Source organism: Ambystoma mexicanum, chromosome 4q (genome assembly GCF_040938575.1).
Source record: "Ambystoma mexicanum isolate Mex_15411 chromosome 4q, UKY_AmexF1_1, whole genome shotgun sequence".
Classification (NCBI taxonomy): domain Eukaryota; kingdom Metazoa; phylum Chordata; class Amphibia; order Caudata; family Ambystomatidae; genus Ambystoma; species Ambystoma mexicanum.
In genome coordinates, this window is record NC_090928.1 from 1,174,173,310 (window position 1) to 1,174,200,266 (window position 26,957).

At 46.5% G+C, this 26,957-nt stretch overlaps 1 protein-coding gene across 1 annotated transcript in view; it reads left to right on the forward strand.

Moving 5' to 3' along the window:
* KIF6 (kinesin family member 6) overlaps window positions 1-26,957 on the forward strand; it is a 2,002,255-nt gene that overhangs the window by 1,827,005 nt on the left and 148,293 nt on the right. Inside the window, exon 18 of the mRNA XM_069608751.1 lies at window positions 17,905-18,040. Coding sequence (XP_069464852.1) covers window positions 17,905-18,040 — 136 coding nt within the window. The remainder of the gene's footprint in view (window positions 1-17,904; window positions 18,041-26,957) is intronic.

Sequence of the window (26,957 nt, forward strand, 5' to 3'; positions counted from 1 at the left end):
GAGGGGGCGTGGTGATGGGGTTTGTGGAGAGTAGGGGCAGACCAGCAGGGAACATATTTCCACTACTTCTTTTTGTGTCCTTCGACCACTGGCCGTGTTAGGCAGTGATAGCATAGTGTCACGCGTCCTCAAATGTGTAGAGAAGGGCAGAAGGGCGGACCAACGCGCTGCAGCTCAGTGAGAGCCAATGGCTGTTCTGGCAAGTAAGGGATCCTTTAGGAAGCATTATATATAAAGGACAATAAAAGATCCACTGGAAAAAAATAGATCATCAAAGAGAAGAGACTGTAAGAGAAAGAATGGGAAGAGAGAGTGAGCAATGACTTGAAAGAGGCAGAGAATTGGCCAGATGAGAGAGAGCAACAGACACAGCAAGACAGAGGAGAGAAACAATAATAATATAGGATGCAGAGACCGGAGGGGCAGAATGACACAGAGCAACAGACCGCAACAGCATATAGTATAACAACACTTAATAGTGAGAGGCAGAGCAACAGAAAGTGCGAGACAGAGAAGCAGCGGGAAGGCGAGGTAGCGCAGAAATTAGCTGGAGAGGTTGTGAAACAGGGACCAGCAGGCATTGCCAGTAGGAGTGAGAGGCAGAGAAGTGATGCTGGTGGAAAGCAGCACTTGAGTTATGAAAACCCAATGGAAGTAGCTTGTTTCGAAGGGATTGTGTCCTCCGACGTATTCCTCATCTTAGATATCTCCTTCCAGCTCTGCTGGCCTCAGAAAATTTTTTCTCTAGAGGGCGCTGCGCGTCGACGTCCTCCAAGTCGATGTCCTTCGACAGCCGCCGTATCGACGTCGACGTCATCCTGCCTATAAAGGCCGCGCGCAGCGTCCGTTGCTCAGTTCCGTTTTCCCGCGCTTACTCAGTGCCTCGGAATACCGTTGCTCAGTTCTTAGTCAGATTAATCCTATTTACCTCGAGTTATTCGATCCGTACTCGATGGCTTCCTCGTCGGAACCGACAACTCCTCGATCCGGCTTCAAGAAATGTCGAGATTGTGGGAAAAAGATGTCGTTGACCGATCCTCACAGAATTTGTCTGTGGTGTTTGGGAGCTGAACACCATTGTTCGGAATGCGAGGACTGTATGTCCATGACAGCTAAGGCCCTGAAGGAGCGTAGGGGGAAGCTGGAGAAAGGTAAGACTTTTAAAGCTTCTTCTTCGTCGACGAAGTCGAGACATTCGTCTCCTCGTCACCATTCGTGCTCCAGGTCTCGGAGTGGGTCTCATCACTCCTCGAGATCGAAGCACTCGAAGAGGAGATGTCGAAGATCCCCTTCTCCGTCTTCCTCTTCCTCTGTTTCGCCAAAAAGAATCCCTTGCCCCACGAAACATAGTTCCCGGGCTGAATGGGAGGAATTCCGAAAGAATATGATGAGCGTCTTCGAGAAAGCGGCCTCGACCCCCTCGAAGACTGCCGAGAGCGATGTTCTGGTCGAAAGACCCGAAGGTCAAAAACGCCGCGAGTCGCAGTACCCGGCGAAAGAAACCTCTCGAGCGCGTCTCAAACCCTCGAGCAGGACTATGACCTCCAAACCTTCCTCGAAGGTTCCGTCGACGCCGTCGACGAAGGTCCCGTCGACGTCGAGGTCGATGTCTTCGACGCCGTTGTCGAGGGGACCTTCGACACACGGGTCTGTCGACTCGACGCCAGCCTCGACACCGGCGTCGACGCCAAGAAAAGTCAAGGTTACCACACATCCAGTGACTATCCCCAGGCCCTCGACGTCGATGGCTTCGATATTGTCGAGTAGAATTCCAATTCTGTCGAGGTCCTCGAGGCCTCCACCTCTGTTTTCGACGCCACGCTCGAAGCCTTCGACGTCGGCGTCGACGACATCGACGTTTTCAAGGCCAATAATGACAAGTTCGGCACCCTCTGCCTTGGAAAAGGGATTTACTCCCTTTATGAGTTCAGAACAATTGAGAACTATATCCTCAATTTTAGAAGAGGGTGATTGATCTGAACAGGAAGACACATTTGAGTTACAGGGACCTGTAACCCCAGTTAGAGAGGAATTTTCCTTTGAAGAGCGCAGATTAAAGGATCTTCATGATTCTTTAGATGAGGCAAGTGGGTTAGACACTTCCCCTGAGGTGGAGTTTGCTAAGCCAGACCCGGGGGAGCATGCTGAAACCCCCTACAGAGCCTTAATGGCCAGGATTACAGAGTTCATGGGGTGGTCTGCACCTTCACAATCTTTCCAACAAGATGACCTCACGGATATTCTTGACAAAGGCCCACAAGAGGATCCTGTGGTGCCCTTTCATAAAGCTCTTCAGAGAAAGATCATGACAAACTGGGAAACCCCAGATGTAATACCAGCAGTAAATAAAAAACTGTCTACAAAGTACAGGGTATCTTCCACAGACCCAGAGTTTTTGTCTAAACACCCATCCCCAGAAAGTCTGGTGGTACAAGCAGCATCCTCTACCGATGTCAAGACGGCTTATCCTACAGTCCCACAGGACAGGGACGATAAAAAATATGATGCTATGGCAAAGAAAGTCTTTTCAGCATGTAGCATGGCGTTAAAGTCTGTTAATGCTACTTGCACCCTTGCTAGGTTCAGCCATACACTTTGGGAGTGTGCTTCTACAGCGGCTGACTGCATCCCGGAGGGAGAAGGGATGCGTTCCTGAATATTATACAGGACGGTAAAGACGCTATGTGCGAATCCCTCCAGACGGGCATTGATTCGGCTGACAGTATCAGCAGAGCAATGGCGGCAAGTACATCAACCAGGAGATTCGCTTGGTTGAGAAAGTCGGGTTTTGCCCCAGATGTGCAAGCCAGGCTCTTGAACATGCCATTCGATGGCTCTTCTTTGTTCGGGAAAAAGGCGGATGACAGTTTAGAGAAACTGCAAACTTCAAAAGCAGCAGCAAAATCCCTAGGAGCTGCTTTTCGTCCCACAGGAACCTCTGCGAGGGGCAAGTCCTTTCGCTTCTACTCCGCATTCGGAAGAGGTAGAGGACGACCGGCTCAAAGGGGTCAAAGAAGAACTACCCGAGGTGGACGGGGTAGATATTCAAAAGCCGCAGCAACAGCAGGTGCCTCTTTACCATCGGCATCTGCATCAGCCGCCCCAAAACCACTCTGAGGACTCCCCTCACAGGACACCTGTAGGAGGCAGGTTGACTCAACATCTGGCGGTATGGCAGGCTATCACGTCAGATGCTTGGGCATTGGAAACAGTTGCCCAAGGTTACTGCCTGCCTTTCCTACGTATACCTCAGAGTCATCCACCGGGGATCAGCTCTCAGAAAGCTCCAGATCCGCTCCTCTTGCAGGAAATTTTGGACCTGCTAGAGAAAGGTGCCATAGAACCGGTACCTGTAGCGGAGAGGAACAAGGGCTGGTACTCCCCTTACTTTCTCATTCCGAAGAAAGACGGAGTACTGAGACCCATCTTGGACTTGCGAGAATTGAACAAATTCCTCAGAAAAGACAAATTCAAGATGGTCACTCTTTCTCAGATCCTCCAGGCCCTTCAGTTCCAGGACTGGTTGGTATCTCTGGACCTTCAGGACACTTATTTCCATGTGCCTATCCATCTCAAACACAGGAAATACCTGAGGTTCGCAATTGGCAACTCTCTCTATCAATTTCGAGTGCTGCCATTTAGGCTGACCTCCGCCCCGAGGGTCTTCACCAAGTTAATGTCGGTAGTGGCTGCAAGTCTAAGGAGGGAAGGGATTCACGTCTACCCCTACCTGGACGATTGGCTGATCAGGGCTGTTTCTCCGGAACAAGCTCAGATCCAGCTAAATCACGTGTGCCACTTCCTTCACAGACTGGGCTTCTCCCTCAATTTAAAGAAGTCACAAATGATACCATCGCAGAGTCTCCAGTTCATAGGAGCGATCCTGGATACTTCCCTGGGAAAAGCCTCGCCACCAGAGGTGAGGGCTCAAGATATTCTACAGATGGTTACCAAGTTCCAGCATGCCCAACGTCTCCCAGCCTTCGACTTTTTGAGGTTGCTAGGCCTCATGGCATCCTGCATTTTCCTAGTGCCAGAGGCTCGCCTGAGAATGAGATCCCTCCAGTGGGCACTGAGGACTCAGTGGTCACAATTCTCAGGGAGAATGACAGATCTTCTTCAGGTTCCCGGCAGGGTGGCTCGAGACCTTCAGTGGTGGGCCTGTCAGGAGAACATTCTGAAAGGAGAACAGTTTTGGCAACCCTGGCCGGAGATAACAGTAGTCACGGATGCCTCACTCACGGGGTGGGGAGCCCACGCCAACGACTTGACCATCAGCGGTCGTTGGTCTCCATCGGAGTCCAGACTACACATCAACCTGTTAGAGCTGAGATCCATCAGACTTGCACTGAAGGCGTTCCTGCCAGCTGTACAAGGGAAGAACGTCCTGATAATGACGGACAACACGGTGGCCATGCATTACCTCAACAAAAGAGGAGGCGTAGGATCACTACCCCTGTGCAGAGAGGCGATGCAGCTCTGGTTTTGGGCAATCCAAGAAGGAATCTCTCTATCGGCAGTTCACCTAGCCGGAGAGAAGAACTTGACAGCGGACGCTCTGAGCAGGCAGAACACAGTCTCCCACGAGTGGGAGCTAGCTCAGGAAGTCCTTCAAGAGATCTTCGCCCTTTGGGGAACCCCTCAGGTAGATCTGTTCGCCACCAGCCTAAACAGGAAATGCGACCTGTTCTGCTCAAGGGAATTTCCCCCGAGAGGAGCTCTGGGAGACGCGTTCATAGTGGACTGGGAGTTTCCGCTTCTGTACGCGTTCCCACCGGTCCCTGTCATTCCTCAAATGATCAGGAGGTTGAGAAGATTCCGGCGAACCATGATCCTAATTGCCCCGGATTGGGCCAGGAGAACGTGGTACCCGGACCTTCTAGACTTGTCCATCTGCCCTCCAATTCGACTTCCACTCAGAGAGAACCTACTCTCACAGAAGGGAGGTCAGGTTCTCCATCCAGACATCAAAACCCTCAACCTTCACGCTTGGCTTCTGAAAGGCTGAGGTACAAGGATTGGAACCTCCCTGATGATGTTATGGAGGTGTTGCTTTCGGCAAGGAGGCCAGCAACAAAGTCTTTATACCGCTGCCGTTGGAACAGATTTTGCAGCTGGTGTAGAGAAGAGAATATCGACCCTTTTTCATGTGGTACACCAATGATTTTGTCCTTCCTACTATATTTGGCAAATTCAGGCCTTCAAATTGGCACCGTTAAGGGCTATCTCGCAGCGCTATCCATCTTTAAGCGTACTGCGGAAGAACCATCCTATTTCAAATTACCCTTGGTAATACAGTTTCTAAAGGGGTTAACCAATGTTTATCCCCCAAGACCATTCCAAGTTCCCCTATGGGATTTAAACTTAGTACTAACTTTCCTGATGGGTACACCTTTCGAACCTCTCCATTCTTGTTCGTTAAGATTCCTTACCCTTAAAACTGTTTTATTAATAGCACTTACATCTGCTAGAAGGGTGAGCGAATTACAAGCTCTTTCTTGTAAACCCCCTCATACAATCTTTCACAAAGACAAAGTTGTCCTGCAAGTGAAGCCTAATTTCCTCCCAAAGGTGGTTTCTGAATTCCATATCACTCAGAAGATTACCCTACCATCTTTCTATCCTCCTCCTCCTCACCCGGGGAAAGAGGAAGAGAGGTTACACAGGCTAGACCCTAGGAGGGCTTTAAGTTTTTACATTAGTAGACTAGCCAGGATAAGACAGGCAGACCAGCTGTTTGTAGGTTACACAGGTCACAAGCTGGGGTTACCAATAACTAAGCAGACCATTTCCAGATGGATCATTCTAGCCATTCTGGAATGTTATAAACTGGCAGGGAAAGAGCCCCCTCAAAACCTTAGGGCTCATTCGACCAGAGGTATTGCAGCTTCATCGGCCCTCAAAAGAGGCGTGCCGGTTAAAGACATATGTGCGGCCGCTACATGGTCGTCTGTCCATACCTTTACACGTTTTTACAATCTGGATTCCTCCTCCAGTCAAGAGACTAGGTTTGGAAGGGCTGTACTGCATTCTATTCATCAATAGAAGACAGCGTGAAGTTAGTACTCCCTCCTCCGAATATAGAATACTGCTATGGGAGCCTATCTAAGATGAGGAATACGTCGGAGGACACAATCCCTTCGAAGAACAAGTTACTTCTTACCTTGTAACGTTCTTTCGACGGGATGTTCCTCCGACGTATTCCTCATCGACCCTCCCATCCATCCCCGCAGTTCTACTTCCCTTGTTGTTGCAGCTTACGCTCCTTCAGGGTGATTAGTTAGTCCAGAAAATATTATTGTGGGCTACAAAACGGAACTGAGCAACGGACGCTGCGCGCGGCCTTTATAGGCAGGATGACGTCGACGTCGATACGGCGGCTGTCGAAGGACATCGACTCGGAGGACGTCGACGCGCAGCGCCCTCTAGAGAAAAATTTTTCCGAGGCCAGCAGAGCTGGAAGGAGATATCTAAGATGAGGAATACGTCGGAGGAACATCCCGTCGAAAGAACGTTACAAGGTAAGAAGTAACTTGTTCATCTGTAGTAGTTCCCAATAGTGCCTGTGTGCAAGTATCACGAAGATGCAAATGGGTGGCACACCTGAAGAATGGTTTCCACAAATGCAATACATGATAAGAAGCCAGAAAACGTTGATGTTCAACTGTTTTATTTATAATGTTTGGAAACAGTTTTAACTTTATGCGTGCATTGGATAAATGTCAGATACGTTTAACTCTTTTCCGAAAGAGGAAACTCATTTTTACTCCCTTGAAATTGGATTTACTCTCGTATTCTAAACATAGGGAGTACACTACTCCTGCCTCAAAATCCCATCTGAGGCACAGAGTCTTCCTTCAAATGCCGAGGTACTCACACCATTTGCCAGCTGTTGCCATTTTATGGTCAGGTAGTACCATTATGACAGTGACTAGCAAACAACAATCTCGTGCCTACACAAAAGCTAAAACTGTTGGCTTTGGCAATTTCTTTCTTTATTTGTTTGGTATTTATAATGTGCCTATACACAAATGTTTCGAGGTGCAACAAAAAAATGGTGGGAAGGAACTAGAATGTCGGAAACAAAACGGTCTAACTTGGCCATATGACATTCGGATTGTGCAAGTGCTGTATTATCAAGAAGTGCAGGCGAGAGGAGAAGGGGGGGGGTGCAGTACAGGCCAGGGCGGCAAGGGCTCATGGGCTAAGAGAGATCCACGGTATGGTCCAGTTGGACAGAGCCAGGGGAATGCAGAGAGTGCAGGGGAGGGAAGGTCCATGTGCTAAGTGCGAGGTGGGGTGCTAGAAGGGGTCAAGTGGTGCGGGAAAAAGGTGCAAGCACAACTAAGCAGGTATAGGGGGAGAGGGCCTGGAAGGGCCAGTGCAATTTGGGGGTGGGGGGTTGGAGGGACCAAGTGCAAGGGTAGGCTGGATGAGGCGGGTCTGGTGCCCTGTTAGAGTCTAAAGGGACCAGGCAGCCAGTCAAGCAGCAGAAGGGGACATTAGCAAGGGAAGGAGGAAGAGAAAAGGAGTGTCTTGAGAAGCTTCCGGAACTTAAGGAGATCGGACTCATGTCTGAGAGGGGCAGGGAGGCCATTCCAAAGGGAAGCACCTGCAGAGGAGAGAGATCTACCCCCATTCTTTGCTTTGAAAAGCATCTGCCCCGCAGAGAGTTGGAGGTAGAAGACTGAAGGGCTCTAGCAGGAAGAGATTTAGGGAGAGAGAGTTGGATGTAGTTGGGGTCCAGGCCCAAGAAAGCCTAGTGGATGATGCAGAGGGTCTTGAACTTGATCCTCGCAGCAACCAGGAGCCAGTGGAGAGATTTTAGGGCTGCAGAAATGCAGTCCCTGGGCTTGAGGCCAAGGATAAGTCTTGCGATTCTATTCTGGATTAATTGAAGGGGCGAAGGGAGGAGTTGGGAAGAGGCTGTTGCAGTAGTCCAGCCTGGAGAGGACCAGCACTCTGGAGACATTGAATTTCTAGGGGAAAGTGAGGAAAGGGAGAATGCATCTGAGGAGGTGCAGCTGATAGTTGGCCTTCTTGGCAAGGTCCGTGATCTGAGGAGAGAAGGAGAGAGAGAGAGGAGTCGAAGATGACACCAAGGTTTTTGGCCTCACAGAAGGGTGAGGGGAGGGGCCCATGGAGGGTGGCCAGAGTGAGGGAGTGAAGGAGCAGGGGTCCCAATGAGAAGGGTCTCTGTCTTACTTGCATTAAGCCAGATATTGTTAGCAGTGCACCATGCCTGAATGGCAGACAGGAAGTCGGGAATGAGAGAGGAAGAGAAGGAGGAAGAGGAGGGAAGCTTGAAGGAGAGCTGCGTGTCTTCTGCCGAACACTGGAAGTTAGGAGAGAAGACTTATATCATATCAAGACTTATATCATATGGGTTAGTGGGGTCAGATAGATGTTGAAAAACCAAGGCGAGAGGATAGAACCTGGAGAGACACCACAAGTGGAGAGTGGGATGGAGGAGAGAAAAGGGCCCAGTTGAACCTGGAACGGTTGGTCAGAGAGGAAGGAGGTCAACCAGTCCAGAGCCCGGTCCATGATGCCAAGGGTATCGTGGAGCCGATTTATAAGGGTGGCATGATTGACCATATCAAAGACTGAGGAAAGGTCAGGAAAGATGAGAGCGGAGGGAGAGTTGGAATCAAGATTAGAGAGCAAGTCATCGCGGGTGTTCAGAAGTGCAGTTTCCGTGCCTCTGGCAGCTCTGAAGCCAGAACCAACAGATTCAGAGTGGTGGATAAGCTGGGAGAAGGCTAAGAGTTTGCCCAGGATGGGGGCAATAGAGATAAGGCGGTAGTTAGCTGGACAGGAAGGGTCGGCAGAAGGCTTTTTGAGGAGAGTGTGCACAAGGAAGTGCTTGAGGAGTGAGGGGAAGGATCCAGTGGCAAAGTAGTTATTGCAGAAAGCGGGCAAGGCTGGAACGAGAGAGACAAATTGGGCCTCATTATGAGACCGGCGGTAGCTGTGCCGGTAAAACCGGCATGGCTGCCACCGGTATCATTTTTTTACGGCACCCACGAATGGGCAATTATCGGGTCATTAAGGCCCCGCCGGACCCGGTAATTGCCCATTCACGGGCACGGGAATAAAGTGCTCCCCATTCCCATTGAGCCCCTCGTAGTTGGCCTGTCCAGTAACAACGGTACCAGCAAGCTTACTGGTACCGTTGTTACCAAACCGGAAAACTTATAATGGGGCCCAATGTTGTCCTTCATAGTTCTATAAAAGCAATGCAGGTTTACTTGTCCACTGAACAGGACAATACTTGAATGACAGGCATACTGCATTAACTAATATGTTATGGATTGGACTTCTTAATTGATCCCTTCTCATTGAACTTAACCCTACCAAAGCCAAGCATTATATCTCTATTGTCCCGATTAATAGAGGCTCAAAGACCCAAAGTGCTAACATACTAGAAACTTTGGTGTGTTGTCGTCATCGCCAATCGACTGCTCCAACTATCCTGGCTTTTACATGGAATTCAACCTTGCATTCAAGAAGCATACCAACAAGAAGGCCCAAACTGCCTTCTACCTGCTCTCCCTCCTCTGCAAGATTAAAACCCCACACCCTAACTTCATATCTCCAGTGCAATCCCTCCTCCTGTGCCGCATTAATGGAGGCAATGCCTCTTTGGCCTACTAGACTCACTCTTCACTACCCTGAAAGCGCTCTTCCATGCATAAGCACCTCTCAATACACACAAGAAATGTTACCCTCTAACCCCCATCCTGAGGGACTTGTGTTGGTTCCCATTATAAGTGTGCATCTTGTTCAAATAAGTCCACTGCCTTATCTAGAAGAGGGATCTGCAACCTGTTTCTCTCAAACTCCCATGATCCCTCACCACTGATTATGCTGGCTAAGGCTGATGGGAGCTGTAGTCCAAAACATGTGGAGTGCCAAAGGTTGAAGGCCCCTAATCTATAAAATCCACTAGTCTAAGGAAGACACGTTGCGTGGCTATGAAGTTCACCATCTATAGAAGCCTAGCCCGGTTTTCAGAATAACTATGAATATATGCAATATATGAATAATATTGACTGTCATTCTTGTATTTTCTCAAAACCTGGCTGGATTTGACTATATGTCGACAGAACTAATCCCAGGCTACAACCAACACAGAGCATTGGAGACAGTGCTGTGGACAGAGATGATGACTTTCTAACTTTTGGTAGCTCTTGGTTGGTGTGAGGTGCTCACAGCTCCTGTTGTACACACATCTGTGTTTCCATCAGATTCACTGCAGAGTTGCTAAAGGGTGGAGTGGAGGGACTGGGTGACGTGGGCATCCTCGATGTACAGCAGCTGCAAGACAATCCAAACCCACGAAATGTACTGCAGTGTCACCCAACAGGTGCCTTTAACTTTGACTTTTAGTTTTATTGGTGCACAGATCCGAAAAGGAATCCAATAGCAATTGAAACTCTTTACTGGCAAAATGGCAGTGGAAACAGAATGGCATCTAGCCTGTGGCACAGTAGTGAATCTCATCAGAGATCTGCTGTACAGCTTTGCTCTGCTGCTCTGCATCTTCTAACTCTACCCTCAAAGGAGAAAACAGTTAATCTCATGGGGTGCATAATAGACAAGAAAGAAGAAGCAAGATCCCCAAACCAGCTTGCTCGATCAGATTGCAACTTAGATAATCATTACCTTTACAGCCAGTTGGTGTGGTTGTATAAGTAGCTGAACTTTCTGCCCATGCATCCAACTGCTAACCCTACATGCCTGATGTTGTATTGATAAATCGAACCATAGTTTCATTCTCTGGGTGAGAGTAGGAGAGAGTGAGTTTCTGTGGTGTTGATTGTTCCTACTGACATTATTTCTGTCCCATGCTTTTCAACCTCCTATACTTGTCTGTCATTGCTTCGCAAGAGGGCTTCTAAAGTACTATAAGACTGGCTTGTACATAAACTCCTTTCCCACTCACAAGGGTCTGTTTGTCATCAGCATATCCATCCTGGTGAAACACATTTGCAATAATCCTGGTGGACATTTTACCAGGCCTCCACTGTAACTCTTAGGGGTTTGTCCTATGCTTCTGCTTCGGGTTAGCGTGCCTTTGTTGAATGAAATACCAGGTGTTTTTCAATTCCAAGGAATTAGGGAACCATCCAAAAAGACAACCATGTTTACATGTTTGTGGATGTGAATGGAGCTTAAACATAGTGTACCTTATGTTGTAATGCAATTTACATCGGTTTCATCTTACATGTTGGCAATGAGGTTTTACTCCTAGAGGGTTATATGCCCTTATAAGATTAAGATCTTTAGTTGAGTAAAGAACGTTTTACTGCCAGAGCTTGAATGCTGCGTGGAGCTGGAGAGAGCCGGCATCGTGGTTTCGATGCTGGAGTGTCTATAAACAGATAATTGTGTCTCTCCCGTATCTGTGCTATATTAGAATGAATAAAATAATGATGGGCTATGCAGCATCACAGATAGATTCAACAAAAGTGTGGAAAATGTCTATCACACAGGCACCATTCTGGTTCAGGCTCCACAACCCAACCTCCTTCTCTTTGACCGCATCCTGCCTTCTCTCATTAACTTCATTCCTTCTCCTACTCTCTCTCTCCCTCCCCAGAATGGTGTACCACGTCCCTGAACCAACCCTCAGAAAACCTTCAAAAGCGCTGACTACCTCCACCTGGCGACTCTTAACGCCCACTCAGCCAACAAACTCTCCTCTGACATCTGTCCCCTTCTTGAAGACATTGGGCCTCATTCCGAGTTTGGAGGTAGCCATGGTGCTTATAGCAGCACCATGGCTGTCTCCAATACCGGTACCGACTCCGACCTGGTTCAATGGGGACTTACCGGTCCATTCCCACCTTGGAGGGACCGGTAAGTCCCCATTGAAAAAGGGAATCCCCATTCCCATTTGAGCCCACATAGGGCTCAATGGGGAGGGAGCTAATAACGGTACCGCAATTTGTGGTACTGTTATTTGCTCCGCAGTCCCTTTGCGGCTTCCGCTAAGGGACTTCATAATAGGGCGCAAAGGGATTACCGGCACCAATGTCCTTAACGGTGCCTGGTATCCCTTTGTGCTCTACTCGGAATGAGGCACATTGACCTTGATATTCTTGCTCTCAGCAAAAAACTCAGTCACTGCCTTTGACTCCCTCCTCCCTGACGGCTTCAAGATCATCTCCAAGCCTCGACCTCGCCGCACTGGTGGGGGGGGGGTTGCTTTAATGTTCCCAGAGTAGGTTCCTGCTTCCATCTTACCTACCCAGCCCTATTCCTCTTTTGGAAGCCTGGCCTGCAAGTTGGTCACCTCGCCCACCTCCACCCTGACCATTGCTACCAGCTACCGGCCTCCAGGAGCCACCTCCCTATTCCTCTCAGAATGGGCTGACTCCTGCTCTTCTTTACTTCCATCCACCTCTAACCTTCTCCTCCTGGATGATTTCTGACTTCTGCTCTTCTTTACTTCCATACACCTCTAACCTTCTCCTCCTGGATGATTTCTGACTCCTGCTCTTCTTTACTTCCATACACCTCTAACCTTCTCCTCCTGGATGATTTCTGACTTCTGCTCTTCTTTACTTCCATCCACCTCTAACCTTCTCCTCCTGGATGATTTCAACATTCAACCGGACTCCCCTCGCTCTGCATCCACTCTATTCTTTCTTCATCTAATCATTCTGCTTATTTCTCTTGTCATGCTCTTTATGACAATTGCTTAAACTCTGCAAAATGGACTTGTTTTTCTGATCTTCATTCCCAATCTGCTCATCCTAGGCATTTGTTCCAAACTCTAACCTGCCTTCTCCCTCCTCCTTCTCTTGATCTTTCTATTAATTGTACTCGCTCTGCTCCTGATTTTGCTTCTTTCTTTTCCTCTAAGGTTTATTCTCTATGCCAGGACATTAACTCATCCTCCTCTACCATTGTATTTTCTCGTCCATCTAAAAGTCTAACTTTCTTGTCGGACTCCATTCCTACGTACTTGTGTTGGCCAAAGTCCATCCAACAGCAGCTTCTATGGATCCCATCACATCTGCTCTCATTTCTACAATCTATCTCTCTTTTGTACCTTTTCCTTGTCTCATTCTTTAATATCTGCCTTTCTACATCTATTTTTCCTACTGTGTTTAAAAAGCCCATCATCATTACTATTAAATAAAACTTCAGCTAACCATCTTGTTGTCTCTAATTTCCGCCCTATTTCTCTTCTACCCTATTTATCTAAGCTTCTGGAGTGACTTGTCTATTCTCAGATCTCTTCTTTTGTTAATGAATCATCTCTTCTTCCTCGTTTCAATCTGGATTTCGTCCCCGTCACTCCACAGAGACTGCGTTAATGTGTGTGCTCAATTCTCTTCTGTCCGCACGCCACTCTCAACACCCTTATGTTCTTATTCTTCTTGACTTATCAGCTGCTTTCAACACTGTGGATCACTCTTTACTTTCGGACTCTCTCTCTTCCTTTGGTTTCAGGGGTTCTGTTCTTTCTTGGTTCTCCTCTTATCTCTCCAATAGAACTTTTTCTGTTTCTTGGGTTGGAAAGACTTCTTCACCTCTTCCTCTTGAGCATGGTGTTCTCCAAGGTTCTGGCTTGGGTCAATTCCTATTTTCACTCTATACTTCATTACTTGCTCCTGTGATTTTCTCTTTTGGAATCTCTCATCGCTTTTATGCTGATGACACACAACTGTTTCTATCCTTCTCATCTTTCACACTTGAAATCCACCACACTCTCACATCTTGTCTCTCTGCTATTAAATCCTGGATGGAATTGCACGTTCTCACCCTTAACGCCGGGAAAACTGAGGTTCTATTTTTCCCTGCTAACTCATTTTCTCCACCACTGTCTATTTTGTTTCCTCCCTCTACTCTTTCTACTTCCCCCACTGCATGGAAACTTGGTCTTTATTTGAATTCTAATCTTTCCTTTTCCCATCATATTTCTCTCACATCCCGTTCCTGTCACTTTAATCTCTATAACATTCACAAAGTTCGCTCTTTTCTTACCTTCCATGCGACTAAACTGCTTATTTTTTCTCTCATTTTCTCTCGACTCTTCTATTGTTCTGTTATGCTTTTTGGTCTCCCCTCTTCTCATCTTGCACCTTTGAAATCTATATACCATTCCTCTGTTCACTTACTCTGTCTTCTCTCCTACCGCGATTCTATTTCAGCTTCACTTACATCTCTTGGATGGTTACCTTTTCATTCTCAACTTAAATTTCATTTTCTCTGTCTAGTCTTCAAATCTCTACATGGGCTAGCTCCAGGCTATCTTGCTGCTCTTCTGTCCTTTTATACTCCTTCTCAATCTCTTTGTTCTTCTTGTCTTTTTAAGTTAACTGTTGACCGTCCACCCTTCGCTCAGTCTCGCTTTCATTCCTTCCAACTTCTTTCTCCTTTTCATTGGAACACTCTTCCTCTTTCTCTTCGATCTATCATTGTCTATTCTTTCTTTCGGGTGTCCTTGAAAAGTCATCTCCTCCATTGTCCATGATTGTTTGCTTTCAGAACTGATACTTGAATTTTCTTACTTTTCAATATTTTTGTTCTGTTGTTTTTAACTTTTTGCAGCGCTTTGGATAAAAGCGCTATATAAGTTTTAATAAAATACAAAACACAAAATACCTCTGCTCCTCGCTTTCCCTCTCCATTCTCCCTTATGGGCCAACCCACTCAGCTGGACACACTCTGAATGCCCTCTTACATGCTGACCTCTCTCTCTCCCCCCATTAGTCACCCCTCTCTCCTGGTCAGACCACTATCTCCTCTCCTCCCATCTGGGTCCCATTGGCCCCCTGACCGCCCTCCCCCTCCAAAGGACCCACCAACCTTGTTCACTAACATCTGCCTGATGAAACAAGTGAATGCGGCTGCCTTTGCCCCCACCTTCACGCCCCTCACCTCTGACACTACCTCTGACTCTGCCCTCAGCAACCTCCATCTTTCCATCACCAACACTCTTTACATTCTTCCCCTAGTCATGGTGATCTGTCTGAAACCTGTCTCAAAGCGTAACACTTGGTATGACACGAACTTGCAGCCCTGAATTGAAAGTGCAGGGCAGAAGAACGGAAGTGGCTAACCTCAGGCTCATCCTCTGACAAACTGGCCTGCCGCCTGCTCCAAAGGCAATACAGACTCGCCATCCATGCAAAGAAAAGAGCCCACATTTAGGCACAGGCGCATCCAATAACTCGCAGAGCTTTTCAAAATCTGCAGGGCACTAGCCAACCCTTCCGCAGTCTCCTCCTCCCGTTCTCCCTCCCAGGCCCTCTGCAATGCACTGACCACACACTTTGCTACCAAAAATCAAGACATTATGCCCACCCTTTCTACATTCCCTCACAACCCATCCCTCACCCTCCCTCCTCATCCTCCTTCTCCCCTGTCACACTTGAAGAAGTTACCAGAGTTGTCCGCTCCATGAAGGTCTCTTCTAAACAGGTCTCCCCTTGCTCATCCAGGACCATTAAGGATAACATTGGCTCTCTTGCCCCGCTTTCGCTGTTTTGTGAAATCACTCCTTTGTCACTGGATCTTTCACCCCCTCCTAAGCACTCCCTTGTGCGCCCACTCCTGAAAAAAACATAGTCTGACCCATCGCGCCTTGAAACACTTGTGTATAGGCACATTATAAATGTATATAGGCGCGTTATAAATGTTATAAATGTCATATATCATATCATCCTTGCCCTGCCAGCTATCACCCTATCTCCATCACCCCCTTCCTGGGGAAGCTGCTTGAGAAGCTGGCCTTGCCACAACTCAACTCTCACACTGAACTTGTTGGTGGCCTCCAAGACCATCAATCAGGATTCCGAGCATCGAGAGGAATGGAAACTGCTTGCATCTCTGGACTCCAACTCCCCAGCTCTCCTCATCCTTCTCGATCTCTCTTCTGCATTTGACACAGTTAACCATTCCATCCTCGTACAAAGGCTCCACGATACACTTGGTATCTTGGAACGGGCACTGGATTGGCTGTCCTCTTTCCTCACTAACCGCTCTTCGCAAGTTACCCTGGTCCCCTTCTTCTCACCTACTTCCATCTCTACCTGTGGTGTTCTCAGAGCTCTTAACTCTCCCACTGGCTCTTTAACAACTACCTTGCTCTGCGTGCAGGCCTCATCTACCCTTTCTCCTCCAACTTCCAGTGTTACGAAGATGACACACAGCTCTTCTTCAGGCTCCCTGCTGACCCTCTTGCACCCTCCATCATACCTGACTGCCTATCTGCCATCCAGTCCTGGTGCGCCTCCAATTATCTCTGCCTCAACGTCTGTAAAACTGAGATGCTTCCCATTGGGATCTATGCTCCCTCCTTCTTCCCTTCACTCTGGCCTTCCTCCTTGGGCTCGCCCCTTGCCCCTTCAACTGAAGCCAAAAACCTTGGAGTCATATTTGACTCCTCTCTCTCCTTCCTCCCTCACACTCAGGACATTGCCAAGAAGTCCAACTATCACCTTTTCCTTCTCAAAGGAATTCTACCTTTTCTCACTTTCCCTCAGAGGCTCAATGTGACTCAAGCCCTGGTTCTCGCTAGACTTGACTACTGTAACAGCCTCCTCCTGAATCTTCCTTCTTCCACTCTGCAACCCCTCCTGCTTAGCCAGAATAGGGCAGCGAGATTTATCCTCGGCCTTGAGCCCTTAGACTGCATCTTTCCTGCACTAAAAAGTATTCATTTGCTCCCTGTTGCTATACGGATAAAATTCAGGTCCCTCTGTATCATCCAGAAAGCTATCTGGGCCCGGGGACCACACTATCTTCCAACTTTATCTCACTAAATACTCTCCCTCTAGACCACTTTGCAACTCTGGCACGAACTCTTTGTGTGTAAAGCATTTGGCTAAACGGAGGGCAGGGGGTCGCTCACTTTACTCTGCAGGCTCCCTCCTTTGGTATTGCCTCCCCCTCCGCCTTGAGCAGGATCTTCTCAAATTCCGGAAGCTCCTTAAAACTTTCCTCTTTTCCTCTTCCTTCCCTCCTTCTCTACTCTGCTAATCTCACAGTTGCTGAATTGGTGTCCTGGCCCTTATGCATCCTCGGGGCCTTGACCTCCCACTCCAGTTCCTCCCAGCTCCTGTCTATCCACAGCAGTTAGCATATGCACACCCTCTGCTCTGGAGTTTCGCACTTACACCTCCCGCGGCCCAGGCCGTGCAGCACTCAGCATGCCTAGCACTTTGTCTATGGCTCACCCACGAGCTCGGACTCCCCAGCACTTACCCCCTCTTCCCTCTCCTTTCTGCACTTGCACGTTCTGAATAATCACAAGGCAAAGTAGGTTGGCCCCTCTCCGTCTACTCCCTCTGCTCTTAAATAGTGTGTTGTAATGTTCTTCCCACCCTCGTTCCCTCCCTAACCTGTAAATAAATAAATAAATAAATGGCTCATGTTAGTGCTACCTAACCCCTCTCAACTCCAAGAGTAGCAAAATAATTTACCCTTTTTGGACATTGTGGAAGTATCTGAATCGGCCATTATATCTGTGGGCATGACGCAGTATGCCATAGACATTGTGGAAGTGGTGGAGTCTGCCAATGACTCTGTGGAAGAGGAGAAGAGTCTGCCACTGCGCCTCATTCAGTCTTCCCTCATAGGTGTTCTGGTTGCTGTGTAGGTGTTGTGTATGGATTGCGAACCACAAGGGGCAGATCATGTACTGTTCTGTTAGTTCTGGGGTGCAGCAATAAGGGTTAGGAACATCAGGAGACCGTGGTAGTGTTGAGCTGCTTGTTGGGCCTTTCCATGCTTTCTGAGAGCTCAGCTCTTTGGTCACAGTAGTTTTCTTTTGAAGGATGAAAGGCAGCTGTGTGCAGCCTTCTGGTCCCTAAGGATGAAAGGTAGTCTAGCTCTGTGTAGTCTACTGATCCCTCATGGCTTCTTCTCTTCTCTTCATTGCAGTTATAAGACCCTGTTCAACCGCCTGAAAGGGCTGAAGACGGAGATTGAACACTTGCAGCTTCTGCTGGAGAAAGCCAAGGTCAGACTGCAGAAGGACTTCGAAGTCTGGTGGTCTCAAGAGGCAACAAATCTTCAGGTATCGGATGTCCCTCAACATTCGAGCACTGCACATGTGATCGAGGGAATGGTTTTAACCATGAGCTGTGGCTAATGTAAATGTGTCAGCTAAGTAGTTGATGCTTCTAAAGCTTGTAATTCTGCCCATGGATACTTAACCTCATAAACAAAAAGGCGGCCATTGGAAACAAAAGACTATTGCCATCAATATTCAAGCTTTTTGCAATTTCCCTATGATTGCTAAAGTTTCATAATGGTGGAAAGTCCCAGTGATCTGTCAATAGAAGAGACCCACGAGCGGGGACAGAGAATGACGAATGAATGGCATAAATACGGGTTAATATGGAGAGGCAAAGGGATTCAAATGTCATTTCACACTGGAAGTGTTTATCGAGGAGTCTGGATGAAAGGGATTTAGAAGCTTTGAAATGAACATCTGTGCTCACTGTGTATCTATAATGCCCTAGTGTTGGGTGGAACCCAAGGTACCCTTTGCAAATACCTGTGTGTGTGTGTGTGTGTGTGTGTGTGTGTGTGTTTGCTTTCTATTTCTTGCACATGCCACTGCACTCAGCTGAGAAGCTGCTTTAGAAAATATGTTGGGGTCACTAAAAAAAACAAAAAACACAGCAAGACAAATAATCCTAGGTTCATGGCAATTGTTTTGAGTTACTTTTCTTGATTGGATCCCAGGGTCGACACAGGTGGGTTGTTGAGGTCGCTCTTAACATCCAGTAATTGTTGTCAAGGTCCTTTGATATAATAGTCAATCGAGACTACAGGGTCCTGCTCCCTGATATTTGCACTTGGTTGATGTTTGATTTTGTAGTCAGTGGTCAGTTCTACGTGATTTGAAAGTCTGCATTTTGTTTGTGCACATTTGATCGGCCTGAGATGAACCAGTTTTTTGTTATGTGGGGTCTCTTCCATTTTATCTCTTCTGATCCCATGCTCCCACGCTCCCACCCTGCCCCTTCTCTCCTACCCCTACATGCACAGATATATGTAAATGCAATTGCCATTTTGACACAAGGTTGCATTGACAATTATGTATGGGATAGTCATACCATTTTGAATGTGTTGAAGACAGTGAAAGGCTGCCAGAGCTAGCTTGATGTGGTCTGTATTCTTCTGGTCTTAGCCGCCATATTTTGTACAATACATGTTCTTTTTAATTTCTTTCTGTGATTCTCCAGTGTATGTCTTGACTCTGAGATTGAGCCCTCCCTTTGACTATGTTAAAGCTCTCTAAGAGCAGCAGAGGTTTAATTAATTCCCTAATTAGCCAAATAGAGTGGTTTACTCCTTTCTCCAGCATTGGATCTTTCATGGATTCACATGCTTAGAATATTCCCCATCGTCAGGCTGGGAACCCCCCAGGCTGACGACGGGGAATATTCTAAGCATGTGAATCCATGAAAGATACCAACGCTGGGGAAATGGAGTTACAGGCAAGAAACTACTCCCTGACTGGTTGTAGCCAGGCAAATGGGAGGGTTTGATGCTAGATTGGTCTTACCTCTAAGATAGAAAATCCCTTCTATTTTGCATTTATTCATTTACAGGTTAGAATCAGATAGGAGCAGTAGGTTATTTGATACAACATCATCATCAGTTGTATATTGTATGTCCATGCGATCCCATTTCCTCCACAAATGCAGATAACAGCATACCACTGTGCAATGACACGCGAGGAGGCGTGATAGTAGGACATCATAAACACAGATTGTACGGTCTTCATAGCTCTATGAGGACATGTACTATCAAGGGTGAGGCAACAGCATGAAGGGTAAAACAGTACAATCAACCCCATCGGCATAAATCGGAGGTCCGAGTGCAACCATATGCTTAAATACAGCGTCTGGCGGTGGTCATGCAAATTCTGATCTCTAAGGTGGTAAATAAAGGGAGACCATATGAACAACTAGGGTGTTTGTTCTATACACCTTTACGTGTAACTCCTCTGTTCACGTCGAGACTTTCTTTGGTTTCGGGAAGCCTTTGTCTACCTTTTGTAGGGATGCATGGGCTTTGTAGAATCTGGTAAAAATCTGCCAGGAAGTACATTTTGGAAATTATTCATATTTTGGTATGGTGAGTACATCTCTGGTTCCTTAAGATGGGCACGGTTTACCGTCTGAAGGAAGGATTCATGACATCTGCTATGGTTGGGCAGAAGATCTCGGTCAAGGTTTCGACCAAAGTTTGAGTGGTTGATGATCAATTGATGTTCTCTGCTGAAAGACTGCGTGAGGTGCACAATATATTGTGGCCTTTTTGGATCTCACAATTTGCATCTCTTTAGAGCTGGGCTAAGTCTTAAGATTTGCTCTTGGCTGATGTGATCCTATATCGTCTTAAAAGAAGGTCCCTTGCAGCTATGAAAGAGTGTAGGTGATACTCAGGTTATCGGTAGTCAACAGCAGCAATAACATGTATAGCTTTGATCTGTCCTATCTGATTACATATTAGAAGACAGCTTCTTCTTCCTTCCTTGATTTCCAGGCATCATTAAAAGCTTCTATTACATGGACCGAGCTACTGCAGTTTGTAAAGGCCCAACATATCTCACACTTTGATAAGCTCCACAGCGGACTTAAAAAAGGTTCATTATAGCCGCCTGAAGGCAATCATACTTAAAGGGGAAGAACTTCTATCTTGGCAACTTATGATCGATTAATTTAACCCTAAGAGTTCCTCCTCCACTCAGTGGTGTAACACAAAATGTGACCCCCCTCCCCTCTGCGAGCCATATAAGAACCCCCCCAAGCATCTCATTAAAGCAGGGGCCATATTACCCTCTGGGCCAGCCTGGACCACTAATCATGCACAATGTCTGTGATGATTATGCTGCTGCAGGGGCATGCTGCGCATTGCTCTAGGTGAAAGATGAAACTAGGTTTTTTAATCAAAGCTTACATCTTTTAAATAGCATAGAAACAAGGGGGTGGTGCCTGGCCCGTGGCACCCAAATGTACCATCCACCATTGGTGGCTGGTGAATTCTTAATTGGAGGGGTGTAAATATTTATCACAAATATCTGAGGGTGACTGAGCGTAGCCATTAAGCTGAAACCAACAAAGGGGAGTTTGGGCTTGTACCCCCATAAGAAATTATTCGAATGATTGGTTGAAATGGCGAATTATACAGCACACTTTCTGTGAAAAATTGAGCAATCAGTTTTGTGGTGTAGCTCATGCGAAATCCAGTAGATGCAAGTCACCAGCAGTGCACAGCAGCATTTCCTAATCCATTTTCATGATGCCTGTCCCCACAATATATGCCAGTATCAAAGACATGTTCATGCTGGCTGTGCCCAAACATTTCCATGCTGGTTGCACCATCACGTGAAAGTATTCCCATATGAGAACACAATCGTGTTTGCTTTATGCTTAATGCCAGTAATGATCCTATACGAAAACATGTCCAAGCTGGCGCTATCAATATATGCCATTAACCCTTGTAAAAAAAAGACTCCTTTGCCAATAGAAATGCTGTGCCACAATAGGAAAACCTGTCCAAACTGGCTGTACCAATGTAGGTCAGTCTAGGCATGTAACAGTAAGCTTACCGGGCACCCTTGTTACCGGACCGCCACTCTACGAGTTTGACCTGCCAGGAACAGCGGCCCCGGTAGGCAGACTTTTCACGGAATCAATGGCAGCGTTAGCAACGGTGCCGGTGCTTCCGTCTCCCCACCCCCATAGAGTCCTATGGGACTCTATGAGAATGGGGAGTTACACAATCCGGCGCCTGACTTCCCGTGCCGCTAGGACTTGTAATGTCCCGGTGGCACTGGGAAGTCAGGCGCTGGATTCAGTGTTACGGGGTTGGCGGCAACACGCTGGTCGCACTAGTGGGTTACCACCAACTTTGTAATGAGGCCCCTAGTCCCGGTGTACCCTGATTTTAGATGTCCTTTATTTAATAACATTATCCTGGCGGTATTACCGCCCAGGCTAGTAGTGTTACCGCCAACCATTCCGGGCGTAATGGGTATTCCCCATTGCGTCCTTTGGACCCAATGGGGCATTTTCCGCTCAATTAGCGTGCGCTAATAGCCCCCAAAATTGGGCGTTAAGTTGGAGCATTTACCCCCAGCTTAGAGCTTTATTTTTTTAATTATTTTTTTTTAAAAACTTTTATTTTAACTTGCACAGACCTATCAACATAGCTTGACTTACAATTAACAACATTGCCGTTATTTTGTTATGTAGTGAACTGGTACACTTAAATACATTATTATATTGCTTCAGAATCGCTCTCTCGTATTTTTATCAGACAAATATTGTTTATACCTGCTCCATATGTCTCTTGGGCAACTGCGTGGGGGTAGTAAACTGGCATATGTTTCTTCACAATCATTGGCCCATACCATGTCCCTTTTCCAGTCATTTTTTGTAGGGGGTTCTAAACAGTTCCATCTCATCAATATTGTCCGCTTTGCCAGTACCAGGCTGAGGTTGAGCAGTTTACGCCAGGTGGGATTCATTTTATCAACCGTACCCAACATGCATAAGCCCAGGTCCCATGCCATAGGCTGGTCTGCCATTTCATCTCGTACATCACACACTTCTGTCCAGTATCTGGTCAAGCTCGTACATGACCACAACATGTGTAGCATGCCGGCCCCCTCACTCCCACATCTGGGGCATTTCCTGTTGGTTTCAGGGTATAAAGCTTTAATCCTGGCAGGGGTGTAGTAGGTCCTATGTAATACTTTGTAATATATTAGCCGATAGCGAGAGTTATACGAGACCTTTTGTGTTAATGCACACAATTTAGCCCATCGGTGGTCCGTGATGGTGCAGTCTAGATCTATCTCCCATTTCTTTTTATCTTCTGGGGGTAATGTTTCTCTAGTGGTCTGTGCGATTTCATATAGTGTAGAGATGGATGTCTTGGTTGTGTTAGTGACAAACATGTACCCCAAGCCGGGGTGTATCTGCGGTTCATTAGGGAAAACCGCCCATATTTCTGCCATGGCGGATCGCAGTCTTAAGTATTGCAATTTCTTCAGTGGTTTACCCCCTATGGTCTTGCTTATTTCCTCCCAGCTGATGAACTATTTATCTAGAAACAGATCTCCAAACCGATGTATCCCTTTGCCTTTCAAATGTATGGTGAGGATCTTGTCCTGGGTGGGAGGGAGGTAGTGCGCCTCCCACAGTGGCATGTTAGGGTGATACAGAATTTTGTGTCCGGGGTTTCCGGCCATTCTAGTCCAGACTCAGCAAGTCACTAGCGCTGGGTTGATGGTGTTGTCATGTTTTACTTTGGCTTCTGCCGCTTTGTGTAAAAGCTTCAGTGGCCCCATTGGATTCGTTTCAATCACAGAATGTGGTGCTCAGGGGTTTCCTTCTATTCAGTATGTAATATAATAATCTTGTGCTGCAAGAAAATATAATTCAAAATCTGGGGCAGAAAGGCCGCCGTGGGGTACGTTTGGGAGAGTCTTCGCCAGTTCATCCTTGGTTGCCTCTTCCGGACAAATGCTGTACATGCTCCCTGAATTTTATTGAAAAATTACCTGCCTGGCCTCACAGGGACAGTGCTGAATAAATAAAATAGTTTTGGTATTATGATCATTTTGATCAGGGCAAGCCTGCACTTGAGCGAGATTGGCAAGACCCTCCACTGTTCAAGCTTAGTACATAGCTTGACTGCAGCGGCTGTATAATTTGTGGCACAGACGATTTGCGCACTGCGCGCTATTTCAACGCCTAAATATTTAATCTGTGTGGGGGCCCATTGCAGCCCATATAACTCTGTGGGTATGGGTGTGGCTTCTGTGAGGGGAAATATCTCTGATTTGGTCGAATTCAACTTCAGTCCAGAGTATTCCTCGAATTCTTTGACTGAGCGTAGCGCCTTGGCAAGGTTAACTTCAGGGTTTTTCAAATACAACATTATGTCGTCAGCATATAGTGTAATGATCTCAATCCTACCCGCCAAGGAGATTCCCATCTTGCTATGTTGAGCTCTCATTAAATCTGCAAGTGGTTCTATGACTAAAGCAAGTAATAAAGGGGACATCGGACTAGGGGTGTCATGGTATTGGTTTTATGGCGATACGATAACCTTCTTGCCAAAAGACCATATATCATGGTTATCGCGGTATAGCAGGTGGAGTTAACTAATCTTAACAAATATTTTCTTAAAAGGTCATAAATTGTCAGATTTATCATCACAAACAAAACCAGACACCCAGGGCCAGAATTGGGCTTTTCAACATACTTTCCACTGAAATGCCACCCCTTTCTTCCACCAAACAACACAAAAACACGTGTGGAGAAAAGGAGGAGGGGGGCAGGAGGGTGGGAGCCCTGCTGCAACTGGCAAAGCAAACTTAATAGCTTTTCTTAAGTGGTCATTTAGGCCTTTAGCTCCCCCACTGGCTACTGATGAAGATGAACATGTTGCCATCTTGATAATCTGCATGCCACAGATTAATGGAGGATGATGCTAGTATGCGCTTGTGCGCATACACACACACACACACGCACTCTCTCTCTCTCTTTACGTTACAGGCTTAAGTTTACTTGCGGGCCAAAACGGTGTTCAGTAATCACAGACAAGCTACCCTTTGGTATGGCAGCAGGGAATACCGCAGAGATGAGTGAATTTCGCGGTGTGACTTATTATATGTAAATTCAATGATGGAACCAGCAAAATCCCCCATTGTCATATGTTTAGAAAACATTATCCATTATAAATGTATAAACCCCAGAACCGCCAACCCAAAGTAAATACTTTTCCTTCTTGGCACTGTATTTATTCTTCCTATTGCTAACATATTGATTTTGTGTCAGGCCCGTGTGGTTTACGGAACGGCATTAAAAACTGCTCCAACTGAAAATACTTGAACCAAAAAAAGAACTTTTTTTTTACATTGCCTTTTTGCATTTGAAGTTCTTTATCTTACCATTAAGTCAATGCCTTTTAGTTAACTTACGAATATGCAAGCAGGATTTTCCAGCTGTAGCAAGGTAGCATATTGAAACTTGTCTCTGCACATATTTAGCTGATCCTCCAGGAATCTGAGGCAGCTGCAGAATTGGTCTTTCATGGCGCTCACTCGTTGATCACCTTGAATGAAAGAGTGACTAGTGGAAGTGTTATAATGCACATTTTTAGCAATGAGTTTGCTGCTCAGTCACAGGTCATCGCTTTGAAAATTGTCATCGACTTGCATTTTTTGGGAACCACGTGGCATGGGCATCATGACCACTCGCTGCAACAAAAAGTTTGTTTTGACAACTGTTTATCCAATTAAAGGGAGAAAAGTCACTCATGTGCGGTCTGAAAGCCTGTGTCATTGTGTTTCTTTTGTCAAAATGTCATAACCAACACAGACACACAAAAGGTTGTATAGTGATCTAATCACTATAGCTTGTTTACCATCTGCCTGGTGTATTATGAAGGTCTGATGTCTGAGTCACCACTGACCTTGTAATCCTAAGGGACAGTGTTCGGTGGCCACTGTTGATTTCTTTCTTGATTCTTGCAATACATGTTCATTTACCTTCTTAAAGATAGTGGCAAAAAAAAACAAAGTTCAAATACATATCGGCACAAATATGGCCCTGGACCACCACCTCACCACAGCCCCATCATTACCGTTTTCCCCAGGCCTGAGTGCATTAGGACCCTTGTGATGCTAGTTCAGAGGGAGGAATGCTTTCATGGGTGGTGTCACAAATTGAGAATAGACCTAATAAATAATTCACCCCCATTGCTCTGAATAATTCAAATTGAATGTAGAATCTGTCCTGCCTGCTTGAGTCCAGTGCCATATGCAGAAGGCAGGTAGGTGAAGGATCAAGCGAAGCAGCAACTCTAGTGCCAATGTGCAAATCTACACAGAGGACAGTGGGGGGGGGGGAGTATGAGAGGGGCAGTTTATTTACTAGCAGAAGGCACTGATAGGCCCAGTGTTCACAAAGTCTACAGCAGGGTCGGACTGGGGCATAAAATTGTCTCGGGCACTAACATAAAAGTGGCACACAGTTGCAAATGGGAATTCATCCATTTTGGAACACTGTTTGAATAGTACCCAAGGGGGAGTTTTGATAAAATGTGATGCAAATTGTACATTTAAAAGAAGATTTATTCAGCAACAGTGGTCAAAACTATTAGCCACATAGCGAAGTCACTCTTCAAACTGGCCCACTTTGGGCAAAAAAGTGCCCCACTTTGACCCAAAAAACTGGCCCACACAAGCATTTTGTGTTTTTGGTTCGGCCATGGGCCTATTGCCCTAAAGGCCAGTCCATGTCTGGTCTACAAAGCTAAAGTTGTTTGTGGACATGCATCAGAAGGGCATCCAGTTCATTCCCACCTTTGAATTCTGGGATGTGTAGTTCCCCATCTTTCAAATTGGTGGGGAAACTACAAATCCCAGAATTCTAAGCTATAACAGAACTGGGTGGCTATCCAATCCATGGCCATGAGAAACTTAAGTTCCTTGAATCTAAACCTTGGGGAGAGTAATCCGATATGCATGACTTCACTAGCTGTCCTTTTCTTTTTACAATTTGCGTAGCCAGAGCAAGTTACTGAACTAATGGCACATGATGCTGGGCCAGGCTGAACGATACATTTCTGCTCCTGCTGGCTGAGTGGTTGTTAAGCAAAGTGCTCCTGGCTCCACTGTTTTGCAAGACACTGAATGTTTTATTACATTTGTTTACAGAAGAACAAAAGGAAAAATAAAATGCTCACTTTCAGTTCAGGCCCTCAGCTCACCCTTGTGATGTCCTTGTGGTCTTGCTAATTGTAAATTGAAAATCGGGACAATCATCATAGAAGATCTGACCTGTAGCCCAGAGCAGCATGACTGTGTGAAAATGTTTATAATCTGTATGCTGCTTTTCAAATAAATAAGGCCTGAAACAAAATAACTTTGTTCTAGTTTGCCCATGAAATCCAGGTCT